General features: G+C 58.5%; 2 protein-coding genes across 15 annotated transcripts in view; both read left to right on the top strand.

Moving 5' to 3' along the window:
- Positions 1 to 5: 5 nt before the first annotated feature.
- Positions 6 to 6669, top strand: CNPPD1 (cyclin Pas1/PHO80 domain containing 1). Its single transcript, XM_005498686.4, has 8 exons — positions 6 to 288; positions 521 to 623; positions 3157 to 3238; positions 3754 to 3874; positions 3967 to 4095; positions 4264 to 4325; positions 4562 to 4679; positions 5186 to 6669. Exons 1-8 carry the CDS (start codon positions 220 to 222, stop codon positions 5798 to 5800), a joined length of 1299 nt encoding a protein of 432 aa, XP_005498743.2. The 5' UTR covers positions 6 to 219; the 3' UTR covers positions 5801 to 6669.
- A 907-nt stretch (positions 6670 to 7576) lies between these two features.
- LOC102085728 (non-homologous end-joining factor 1) overlaps positions 7577 to 11722 on the top strand; it is a 49737-nt gene continuing 45591 nt past the window's right edge. For 6 of the 14 annotated variants that reach the window (XR_010474031.1, XM_065070757.1, XM_065070754.1 and 3 more), the window contains exons 1-8: positions 7577 to 7830; positions 8045 to 8205; positions 8696 to 8790; positions 9119 to 9192; positions 9506 to 9687; positions 9839 to 9962; positions 10300 to 10447; positions 10529 to 10782. Coding sequence is in view for 13 of the 14 variants with exons in the window: in XM_065070757.1 (XP_064926829.1) it covers positions 7723 to 7830; positions 8045 to 8205; positions 8696 to 8790; positions 9119 to 9192; positions 9506 to 9687; positions 9839 to 9962; positions 10300 to 10447; positions 10529 to 10782 (1146 nt within the window). In the remaining variant the exon portion in view is untranslated. Of the gene's footprint in view, positions 7831 to 8044; positions 8206 to 8695; positions 8880 to 9118; positions 9193 to 9505; positions 9688 to 9838; positions 9963 to 10299; positions 10783 to 10973; positions 11080 to 11154; positions 11323 to 11524; positions 11621 to 11722 lie in introns of those variants that run through there. The other 8 variants (XM_005498594.3, XM_065070756.1, XM_065070759.1 and 5 more) reach the window with 8 other exon arrangements.

Genomic DNA, 11722 nt, shown 5'->3' with positions numbered 1-11722 from the left:
TGGCCACGCCCCCTGCACCGGAACAGGAAGAGGAAGGCGGGCAGCGGGGCTCGGCCTGGCAGTGCTTGCTAGGCTTCTGCGCCGGTGAGCGGACGCGGCCTCGGCGCTCCGGGGGACACCGGCTCTGCGCCCTTGGAACGGGCCCGGTACCCGTCGGCTACCGGAGGGGACCCGGTCTCTGAGCTGGGCCGGCACCCCCGGAGGGGGCGGGCGGGCGGGATGGAACTGGACGGGCTGCTGCTGGATGAGGAGGGCACCTTCTCCCTCAGCGGCTTCCAGGACTTCACGGTGAGTGTCCCCCGGGGCACCCCTACTGGTGTCCGGTGTCCTCGGCCCAGCCTTTGCTCAGCCCTTTGCCTCCGCAGGCCCCTGGGGCTTTGCTGCTTGGTGCTCTGATGGGCCCTGGCTGAGCTCCTGAGGGCCTTCCCGGGCCCTTCGCACCCCGAGGCTGGGTTGAGGTGAACGGCCCAGTGTGGGGAGTGCTTGAGGCTTTTCTCACCTTCCCTCTGTCTGCCCTCAGTTCCTGCCCAGGCACCAGCAGCTGAGCGAGAGGGTGCGGAAGCGGCTCTATTATGGCTGGGACAAAGACTGCAGCCTGGATAATCTCTCCAGCCCCGTGGCAGGTGGGTTGCTGGGTGTCCCCAGATGGGAATGCTGAGTCAAGGGGGTTGGAAGTAGCCCAGGGGCTGAGAGCAACAAGTCATCTGCTCCCTCCCCAGTGCCAAATCCCACCCCTACCCAGCCTTCCCTGCTCTGTGCAGCACAGCAGGCAGGGTGCCAGAGCCTCATGGCTCTTGCGCTCTGTTTTATTGGCCTCTCTGGCCCACTGCTGCAGTTTTGTCACCTTGTTGGTTGTGCAGAGGCCTTTAGGTTGTTTGTGAATTCTTTGGCGGTGAAGGCTGTGTCCCTGTCCCTGATGAGAGGTGTCTTGCACAACTTGTGCACTGCAAAGTACTTGGAAGTTCGTTTAACTTCTCGCTGCAAGCACCAAGGGGATAAGTTGCTGCTGTTTGTTTGTCTAGATCACATCCCTTTGTTTCCTGTTGATTCAGTACTGCTTGGGGGAGCTGAAGGACGCAGCTGGGTTGATGAGGAGGAGGAGTTAGTGCAGGTGATGGCAGAGAGGAGTGGTCAAGGGCAAGCAGTGATTTGCTGGGTGGCCTTTGCAGCAGGATCTCATGCTCTCACAGCTTGCAGGGGGCATTGAGCAGGTGAGAAAGTGTGCTTGCATTCAAACCCCTTGAGATAGTTTTTGGGAAATGGTCTGCAGTCACCAAGAGGCTCAGTGTGACATACTTTGGTGAGGAGGGGGACGCGGGGCATGGTGTGATGGGGCAGGGCTGCCGGCTGCCTGGGCGCTGCTTGGAGTCACGAGCTCTGACACGGGTGGTGTGAGGGTGGCTCATCGTTGAGGCTAGTGGCACACCGGGCTGTGAGATGGGGCTGTTCCACAGGACGCTGCCAGTGTTGAAAGTTCAAAGGGCACATTCATGGAAGAATACTCTGTTGAGGGCTATTAACTATTAAGACAGCCTTGCATGCGGGAAATGCCTCTGCTCCAGCAGCTGGTGCTAGGAGTGGTGCACAGAGAATACCTCTGCAGGCTTATCTGCCCTTACAGCCGTCTTTTGCCAGCTGCTATCAGCTGCTGTCAAAAAGTGAGACTTAGGGCTATGGCATCTGTCTTGGTACAGCTGGGCTGTTGCTACGTGATGAGTTTATGGCACTGCTCTTCAGATGAGATAGAGGCAGTTGTGAGGAGAGTCCAGGGTAGCAGGAAGAGCTGGAAAAGGTCTCTGGCACTGGGGGGCAGTTGCAGGAGTCAGTGTGGGGCTGGCTGAGGAGAGAGGTTGAAAAGTGTATTTGTTCCTTCTGGAAAGGAAGGACCATAACAACCTTAGTGTGCCCTGCCTGTGAGATGGGGACAGTGATCAGCTGTTCTCCATGTGCTCTGGGGCAGGATATGCTCTGATGGGTTGGATTTGTAGGCTGAAGAAATAAGTTTCATGTCGGGACAGAGCCTAGGGGGGCATTGCTGGTGGCTGGCAGGGTGGCCGAGCAGAGAGCACAGCAGCAGTGCGAGAGGCTGGAGGCTGACAAGGGGTGGCTGGAGCTGTGTCTGCCTGGCTGTGGATCCCAGCAGCGGTGTGGCTGGAAGGACCTGGGGAAGTACCATAGAGCAGTGTGTTTCTGAGCTTAGTGGTTGCTGTCAGGCAGGTAATTCCTGTGGGACAGCAGCTGTTCTGTTTGTTGCTGGAGAGACATGGAGAGGAGGGACATGGAGAGAAGAGGTTGTGTGGCGATGCTTCACCTGGGAGCTGAAAATGTGAGGCTGCTGGGATGAACTCTGCTTTTGACTCTGTCAGCCAAGGGCTCAGCAGCAAAATGGAGCTGGGGTTGCCTGTCAGATGCTTCTTGGCAAGCACCAGACTGTGGTGCTGTTTGGGATGCTCCCAGCTGGTCCTGTCACACTGAGAAGTGACATGGAGCTGTTGAAGCATTTGCCAGCACCTGTGAGTCTCTGACCTTTTCAGTGCCTGAATGCTGAGGCACATCTACAGGTGGGGGGAAGTGGGCTGAGGTGAGGAGCTGCTGTTTTACCATGTTGCTGCTTCCCTGCTCTTTTAGTGCTTTCAGGCTCCTCCTCATGTCAATACATCGTGCATCATCATCTTGGGGGCACTGGGGCTGTGATGGGGGGGAAGCCGCATCAGTGCAGACCAGCTCTGTAGGCAGAGGAGGATGCTGGCTGGAGGGGAGCAAAGAACTGGGCAGACCTGGTATTGATATCAGGTCCTAGAAAGCCTCCAGAAGGACTGCCTGAGGTCCTGCGGGGTGGGGGGAGGGCGTTAGCCTTTTTGTGCAGTTGACTGCAGGTAACTCCCCATGACGCAGATGTGCTAATCTGGATCTGACACTGCCACTGGGCCTTGGACACTCACATCCTCTTCCTGCTTTGGTTTGGCTCTCCTGCCTGTTTGTTTGTTCCTCTCTCATCCCTGACTTCTGATAAGGCCTGTTCTATGTTCATAGTTTAAATTAATCATGAGAGGGTGAGTAAATATCAAGACTCAATGGGCTTGTGGGGAAAAGGGGAAGGGTGGGGCTGGATTGTGCCATATGGGGCTAAGCCCTTTTGCTGCTTTTCTCTCCTAGATATTGCTGTGGAGTTGCTACAGAAAGTGGCTCCCAGCCCTATTCGCAGACTCCAGAAGAAATATGTGTCTCATGTATCTCGGTAAGAAGCAAAACCTGTCCCTTTGTGTCCCATGTCAGAACTAGGACCTCTGCTCTCACCTATGACTTGCTGCTGTCCCCTGGGCCAGCACTGGCTTTTCTTAGACTTGATTAGTGTCAAAGAGGAGCTGGGGGCAGGTCTAAGGCCAGCAGGTGTAGTGGCTGGCTGTGCTCTCTGGGGTGCCCAGGTCCTCTTGTTACTGGGAGTCTGTACTGCCTGGATCTGCAGTTCACTGGGGCAGCATGATGTGGAACAGGGCTGCTTGGTTTGGAGCTGGCTGTGCCTGGGAACATGAGCCAGGGCTTTCTGCTCTCCATCCTGCATCCTCTGCGCTCTCTCTTGCGGCTTCTCAAAACAGCTGGCCCAGAGCTGGCAAGGCTGGGACATATCTAGTTAACTATTTACTAAACTCCCCACTGCCTACACCGGGAGGGAGCAGCCAAGTTGTGCTGTGGTGACTGGAATGTTTGTAGCACACAAATGACCTTTGGGTTGGCTCATGCCTTGTCCCCCAGGGAAGCCTGCATCTCACCCTGCTCCATGATGCTGGCACTAGTTTACATTGAGAGACTTCGTCACCGGAACCCTGAATATCTCCAGCAGATCTCGTCTTCAGACCTCTTCCTGATCTCCATGGTGAGCGGTGTGGGCTTGGGGGTCACTGGGTTGGAGGGAGGCCTGGAGGAGTGCAGGGGGGACTGAGATCCTGTCCTTTGTGCTGCTTTTAGATGGTTGCTAGTAAGTACCTGTATGATGAGGGTGAGGAAGAGGAGGTGTTCAATGATGAGTGGGGAGCAGCAGGGAAGGTGGATGTCCAGACCATGAACACGCTGGAGATGAACTTCCTAAGCGCAATTGTAAGTGAGGCCGTCACGGTGGCCAGCTATTTCCTGGAGCAGGGGAAAGGTGGTGTTAAGGGGACTCTGGGTTTCTGTTTTTCTCCCACGTACTCCCATGAAGGAATAGAGAAGAATGTGTCCGGGTGATGGGTGGCCTGTGCTGACCTTTCACTGCTTTTCCCTCAGGACTGGAGTCTCTACACAGACCCCCGGGAGCTGTTTGAAGTGCTGAGCTGGCTAGAAGGACGGTAGGTGTGTGGGGTGGGGGTGACCCTTTCATTCATCCTGCAGCTCTGGCTCTGCACCTGCTCGGGGCTGGTTCTGCTGCAGTGAAATAAGAGGTTGAGTACCTGTGAGCCATTGCCAGGCTCTGCAGCTCCCTTCCATAGACCTTGAGCAGGGTCTTCTCCAAGCCTGCCTGGGCTGAAGCTTCTTCAATGGAGAACATCCGTGCCACATCCACCGTTCCCTTTTTTTCCTGCAGTGTGGCAGAAAAGCAGGGCATGTGGCGTGGCTGGTTCACCTACACGGATCTGTGTGTCCTCATGGAGCAGACTGTGTGGCAGCATGTGCTTGGCCAGTTCTACCAGCGAGTGATGAAGGTAAGGGCGTGGGGTGGCAGCTGCATGGAAAACTGTGGGGCCCAGTGTGGGTTTGGGGCAGGACCCTTTTTCCCACTGGGAGCTTCTCCTTGGTTTATTCCCTGATGAAAAAGAAAGGTGTCAAACCAGAAGCAGCTGGTTTTGCAGCTGTGCTGGCTGAGGCACTGCAGCCTGGTGCTGGGTTAGTCTGTGCCCTGTGCTGGACCGCAGCACCACAAGCCGTGGTGTAAGGTCGTGGTGGTGGCATGGAGGGAACTGGGTGCTGGCTGGGGATTTAAACAGGAACTGTTAGATTTTTATCTGGTGTATTTTGGTTTGTGGTATTTAGGCCCTGCTTTGAATGAGCTGTGTGTCACCCACTGTTAGCAGCGTGGCTGCCTGCTTTCTGGCGTCCAGCCCCAGTGCTGGAGGTACCGTTTGCCATCATGGCTGCTGGGTGGATGCGTGGCCATTCTGGGTCATGGGGAGCTACAGGGGTTCTGGGCTAACCATCAGCTTTTCCGCAGCTGGCCTGTCTCCTGGGCGTGGTGTACCTGACTGGCTTCGCTGCTGTTTTTGCCTCCGTCACCGTGGTGCACCGGTCCATGTGCACGAGGAGCGTCAGCCCCACAGCCCCCCGGCCTGTGCTGTTCCCTGAGGAGAGCAGTTGCCAGCTGGATGCCCAGCCAGCCCCTGAGCAGCCCCAGCCCGAGCTGCCTGATATTTCCCCGGCCAGCAGCACCCACTGCCTGGGGAAGAATGAGACGACCGAGGAGCCGCGTCATGGGGGTGTCACGGCGACTGCGCTCTACCTGTGGGGCAGCATGATGACGGCTCTATCCTACCCGAAGGCGCCTGATCTAGCCCTGCACAGGAGCCCATTGCAAAGCACCTTCCGGAGAGTTCCTCCTGCGTGTGAGAGATCTAACCGTACCGCACCTGGCCAGCCTGGCCATTTTGGACTTGCCACGCTCCCAGCTCCTCTGGCGCTCCACTGCCCTGCCTGCTCTGCTGGTGCAGGCCCTGTGTGGGATGCAGCCCCCAGCCGTAAGGACTGGCTGGATCCGCTGGGGCTGAGGCAGTGCTCCTTGCACACTGCCATGGATCTCAGCAGAATCAAGAGCTTCATTTTCCCCAGCTAGGAGCATGGGGCAGCAGCCTCTTTCCCCTTCCCTTCTGTTCTGGCACAACTCACTTCCTTGCACTTCTGGGATCCCCATCCCTGAGGCTGCGGGGGCCTGGAGGCTCCTGTATTACTTTCAAACCAGCATTTGTGTCTCTCCACCCAGGGCAGGGATGTCCCTTAATTTGGGGGCTCCTGGGGCAAGTTGGGGCAGAGTTGACTTGCTGTTGGGGTGCTGGGTTGGGAACCTACTAGCTGGAGGGTAGAAATGAGGTGCCTTTGGGCTGGGGTGCTGGGGCAAGGGGGGTGTTGTACCTCTTCCTACAGCGAGTGGGTGGCCCTTGGTGGTGCTGGGCAGAGGTGGGATGTAGGATGCTGGGACTGTGTGTGCAGGGTGGACAGTGGGGCAGTGACCCCAGTGGGGGGACAGGGTGCTCCAGGAGGAGGTGGGGTGCCTGGGGGAGGGCAGAGAAGGTTGAAGGAGCGGGGTGTGAGCAGCCTGAGCTGGTTGGCCATAGCGGCAATTTCCCTTGAGGGCTGCCACGCCACTTCTCAGGAGGCATGAGGGTCACACCAGGAGGGGAGCCCAGTGTGGCTGTGTCCCAGGGAAAGGTGGTACTCCACTGAGCTTGGAGGTGGTGAGGTGTGGTTAAGGCTGAGCTTCCTTATCCTGCTTGCATTGGGTGCTTTGAAACTGGGGTGCTCCGTGACCTCATCCCAAACTCCAGCAAACAGTGTCTGACTGCTTCTTGAGGTGGGGAGAAGGCACCTTGTCTTGCTAACCAGCCCAGCTCATTGTGCCCCTTCTTTTTACTGTGGATTTTACACCTGTTTTTCACTCTTTTGTAGATGCAAATCTCTTCCAATAAAAGTAGTTCTTGTCGTGCACCTGCCATGTCCTGCTGAGCTGTTCTGTGCTGGCAGCATGCCTAGCCAGCACGGAGCCGTGTTGATGGAGCTGCACTTGCTCTCCTCTCTGAGCAAGGGGGCAAGACAGACCCTAGTGCTGGCAAGTGAGCCCAGAAGCAGTGAGGCCTGTCCTGTAGGGCTCAAGAGGGACCAGGCTCTTTGGTGACAGGGGATAGGAAAGATGTTAGGTCTGGTGCCTGGGAAAGGCAGAGAGAGGAGGTTCCCTGTCCTGGGGAATGTGTGGTCTCCAGGGTTCTTTGCTGTCCAAAGTCTGTCCAGTTAATGAGTGAGCCCTGAGCAGCAAAGGCTTGGCAGGGTCATTGTTGTGGTTGCTGGCACAGCCAACTCTGCCCTGTGACAAAAACATGAGCATCTCTTGCCTCTGCTCTCTTGGGAGCCTTCCCAACCAAGTGAGCAACTCTTGTCCAGGGTGGGATTTGATGCCCTCCTTCTAGGAGCACCAAGCCTCCTCCTAGGAGCATGGTGGATGTGGAAGACCCCATCAGAGACCCTCCTGCTGTTGGTACAGTGCCCGCAGATGGGAATGGCAGGACTTGGCAGGAAACTGCAGCTTTTAACAGGGTCCTCAGGGTCTGATGGTGAGGAAGGGCTGGGCCAGGAGGGCAAGGGGGTGCTGTGCTGGGGAGGAACAAGCATGGGCAGGGCTTGCTGGAGCTGGAGGATGCTGTTGGTGGGGGTGCTCCAAACGCATGAAGGAAGAGGTGTTTGTGCTGCCAACTAGTCCCTGCTCCCTCCTGTACCACAAGACGCAGACTGGACCTGGGTAGCTGGCACTGGAACAGAACTGGTGTTCTGGCCGTGGGTGGCTCTCACTTGGCCCTCAGGGTGACATTTGCATTCCTGGCCACAAGGGCAGGTTACTCACCAACTCAAGTTAATGGCTAATCCTGGGGCAGCTTCTGCAGAAGGTGGAAGTTCAGCTGTGCATGGGCTGTGAGGAGCCCTTGCGGGGGTGGGAGCCTGCCCACCCCCTCTGCACTGCACACCAGAACAGTGTGGGGAGATACCAGCATGAATGGGGGCCACCACAGAGCACCTGGTGCCAGGAGCCCTGCACTGGCATCTTGTTCCCTGCAGAACATGTGCTCCTGGCTGCTGAGCTGTTGCTTGGCACTTCAGGTAAGTGGGGACCACAGTGAGCGGCCAGAGAGTGATGGGGAGAGGGCTGGGATGGATCCCCATGGGTGGCAGGGCAGAGGCTGCCTCCTGCCAGGCAAAGGGTGTGTGGGGCTCTGGCCAGGGTGTGCTGGGAGGGGAGCAGGCAGGATGGTTGGGCACTGGCGGGCACTGCCTGGGGGCTGTTCATGACCAGCTCCTCTTTCACCCCCCGCAGCACCTGGCTGTGCAAGCCTCCTTGCTCTGCATCTTCCACCTCTTCCTGCTGCCCACCCTGCCTGAGGAGCCGCCCCATGTGCAGGCCACCAGCGAGCTCCTGGCACGCAGCTTCTTTGCGTGCGGCATCTCCACAGTGCTGCAGACCACCTTAGGGAGCCGGTGAGGAAGGGGGATGAAGGGGAGATGCAGCTGTCGCCAGAAGGAGGGTGATGCCATGGCAGGGCATGTGTCTGCTCCCTCCTAGGCTGGGGGAGGACGGGCTTTGCTGGAGATGGGAAGGCACAAGGACAACCCCTTGACCTGCATCTCTGGATGGCTGTTTTCTCCCTGCTGTTACTGCATCTTCTTCTCACTTGTCTCTCTAGCTAAACTGCTTGTGCTTTCTCCTTGCTGCCTTGCTCCAGCATCACATGGAGATCCTCCAGGTCATTCAGAGCCTGCGCTGCCCTCACTCATGTGCTTTGGCAAAGCCCTTGACCTGTGCACACCTAATGTGCTGGTGCTTTGGGTGTGCTAGGGCACATTGGGGACACTGGGTGCCCTCCTGCCGCTTTGGGTTTCCCACCTCCTCCACTTCCCATCCCTCACTCCTCGAGCAGCCCTGTCCCCGCTTTCCTCCCTAATGTGCCCTTGTTGTTCCCTTCCCCAGGCTGCCACTGGTTCAAATTCCATCCTTCGAGTACCTGGTCCCTGCCATGGTGCTGAGCTCCCACCTGTCCCTTGGTGCCGGCACAGACAGAAATGGTGAGCACAGCCATGGAGCCTGCATTCCACAGAGCCTGGGCCTTGCTGGTGCCAGGGGAACAGGGATGAGCAGGTGCCCAGCACACAGGGTAGGGATGAGGGGTAGCATGGGATCCTGCCTGCTGGCCCCTAGTGATGGTGTGCGGCACCCTGCTCACCCCTGAGTGCACCTACAATGCATCTGGTCACCTCCCCAGGGTTGGGGCTTATGGGGATGCTGGCACACTGACCCTTCTCCAGCCAGCACCCTCTGCGCTGTGTACTCTTGGACCCAGCTCCAGGACCCCGGTGTACACATGAACCACATCCCTCCAAAATTCCCCTCCAGGCACGGCTGTGGCCAGCGCCTGCCCTGCACCACACTGCACCGCTGCAGGGAGCCGGGCTGCCTCGCTGCAAGAGGTGGGTGCTCCTGTGCTGGGCTGGGGCTCCCCATCCTCCTGTTCCAGCAACACCCCAGTTGCTACCTGGGTCCCTACACCCCCCAGCCTCTCTTCTGGCCCTCCTGGGGATTGCCATGAGTATGGGAGACACAAGGGGGTGCACAAAGGCTATGGGCATTGTGGTGCATGTGGGTGCATGTCCTCTCCCTGGCTTGGGGTGAGCAGGGGAGCAAGTGACGCTACTGAGGCAGTGGCTGGGTTGTGGTTGAGGGAAGGTGTTGGGCTGCTTGCTGCATATCCTGCCCCATGGGTCCTGTCCTTTTCTCCTGCAGGTCTCTGGAGCCGTGCTGGTCTCTGGGCTGGTTCAGCTGCTGCTGGGAGTGTTGGGTGTGTGCGGGTGGGCAGCGCGGCGCTGCGGGCCCATGGTCCTGGCCCCCAGCCTCTCCATTATTGGGCTGTCTGCATACAAGGAGGCCGCTTTCTTCTGCTCCACTAACTGGGGGGTAGCACTGCTGTACGTGAGCCCGGGGGCCATGCTGGTGTGCAGATCCCAGGGCTTTACTTAGTTATGGGGAGAGGAATGAGAGGCATTCCTGCTGTGCATGGCATGCCTATGGAGCCCCATTTCTGTGATGCTGTGTGGTGACCTGTGCTCCCTCTCCTAGGCTCATGCTCCTTGCTGTCATCTTCTCCCAGCACCTGGGATCCTGCCGCCTGCCTTTCTGTGCCTGGCCTCAGGCTCAGGGTGGCCCCACTGAGCCATCCACCCCCACCCCACGCACGTTCTCGGTACTGTAGCTTGTCTGCTCCTGCTCCCTTCACTGTGCCCAGGCTTCTTTCTGAGCCTGGATCTTTGTTGTGGGGTTAGGGGGGACCTGGGTGCTGGGAGCAGAGGCAGGGGTGAGAAGTCCTGGTTTGGCTCCCAGAGCCTGGGTGCTGCTGGGGGGAGTGTAGGGGACCTGTACTCAAGTGTGTTGGAGCAGCAGAGCCTGGGATGCTCCTGCAGGGGCAAGGGGAGTTGTGGCATGGCTCCTTGGGAAAGGTGACAGGACAATGACCTGTTGTTTGGGGCAGAGCAGTTAGGGGAGGAAGATCCCCTGTTGAGATTCCCCTTGCTGCCTTGCAGGTACTGCTCCCATTTGCTGGTGTCTGCATTGTCTGTGCCGTCCTCAGCCACCTCCATGTCCCATGGGAATCACTGGACCCAGCCACAGCACAGCTGTCCTGGGCCAACAGCACCTCCAATGCCCCTTGGCTTCACATCCCCTACGCAGGTGGGGATCAGCAGGGCTAGGTGCAGCCATCCATCCTCAACCAGAGCCCCCATCACTCGTCCCCTCTCTTTTCCACTGCAGGTGAGTGGGGCTGGCCTTTGCTCACCACCCGGGCGCTGGCAGCGGGCATTGCCATGGCCATCAGTTGCAGCATGAACTCAGTGGGCTGCTATGTCCTGTGTGGGAAGCTGCTGAGAGCCCCTCGGCTGCCCCCCCATGCCTGCAACCGAGGGCTCTGCATGGAGGGGCTGGGCAGCCTCCTAGCAGGGCTGCTGGGCACCCCAGGGGGCACGGCTGCCAGCATCGCCAACACCTGCGCAGCCGGCCTCACGCAGGTACGCCCGGGTCGGGGGAGGAAGGTTGGCAACGGATGGGGAGGCAATGGAGCAGGGGGTGCAGGCGACCTGTAGTACCCAGGCTGTCACTGAGCCAGTGCTGGGAAAGGCAGGTCTGTATGGCACTAAGGGGGTGACAGAATGGGGGGTGACAGTCCCCATGCTCACTTTCCCATCCTCCTTTCTACCAGGCTGGCTCTCGCCACTCAGTGCAAGTAAGTGCGCTGGCGTGCGTAGTGCTGGGCATGTCCCCGAGGCTGGCAGGGCTCTTCACCCACATCCCACTGGCAGTTCATGGTGGGTGCCCTGCCCTTCCCCTGCACTATGGTGCCTGCAACCTGCCTGGCACTGCCTGACTCTTGTCCCTTGCAGGGGGGGTGCTGTGCATTACCTATGCTGTGGCTGTGGGCACAGGGATCTCCTACTTCCAGTACGCGGACATCGACTCAGGGAGGAACATTTTCATCGTTGGCTTCACCATGTTCATGGCTCTGCTGGTGCCACGGTGGCTCAGCACAGCTCCGGCTTACCTGGCCACAGGTAGTAGGGACATTCCCCAGGCAAGGCAAATCCTCAGGCCTCACTGCATGGTGACCACACATCTCTGATGTCCTGGGAGGTTGAGGCAGCTCACAGCAGCAGGCAGCTCTCTCTCCAAGCCCCGGATCTGCTGTGGCGGCTCCTGTCCCTTCCCCGTTGTTGGGCTGGGATATCCTGGATGATTCTGGCACTATCCCTGCAGGTTGGGTGCCCCTGGACCTCCTCTTCCTCTCCCTGCTCATGGTGCCTGTCTTCTTAACTGGCTTCTTGTCATTTTTCATGGATAACACAGTCTCAGGTGAGGGGCTGCTCCAGGTGCTCTTTGTGACCCCATGTTCTGAGGGCTGGATCTGGCCATGGGACTGTCCCTGAGCCACTGGCTTTACCTCCAGGCAGCTCT

The sequence above is a fragment of the Columba livia genome, chromosome 7 (assembly GCF_036013475.1).
Source record: "Columba livia isolate bColLiv1 breed racing homer chromosome 7, bColLiv1.pat.W.v2, whole genome shotgun sequence".
Classification (NCBI taxonomy): domain Eukaryota; kingdom Metazoa; phylum Chordata; class Aves; order Columbiformes; family Columbidae; genus Columba; species Columba livia.
This window is presented reverse-complemented; position numbering and strand designations above follow the sequence as displayed.

What these genes read in the sequence shown, in the direction of transcription:
- CNPPD1 (XM_005498686.4), top strand. Translation starts at nt 220, where the DNA reads ATGGAACTGGACGGGCTGCTGCTGGATGAGGAGGGCACCTTCTCCCTC. An exon ending in TATGTGTCTCATGTATCTCG is followed by an intron (nt 3,239 to 3,753) that starts GTAAGAAGCAAA and finishes CTTGTCCCCCAG; the next exon opens with GGAAGCCTGCATCTCACCCT. An exon ending in ACCTCTTCCTGATCTCCATG is followed by an intron (nt 3,875 to 3,966) that starts GTGAGCGGTGTG and finishes TGCTGCTTTTAG; the next exon opens with ATGGTTGCTAGTAAGTACCT.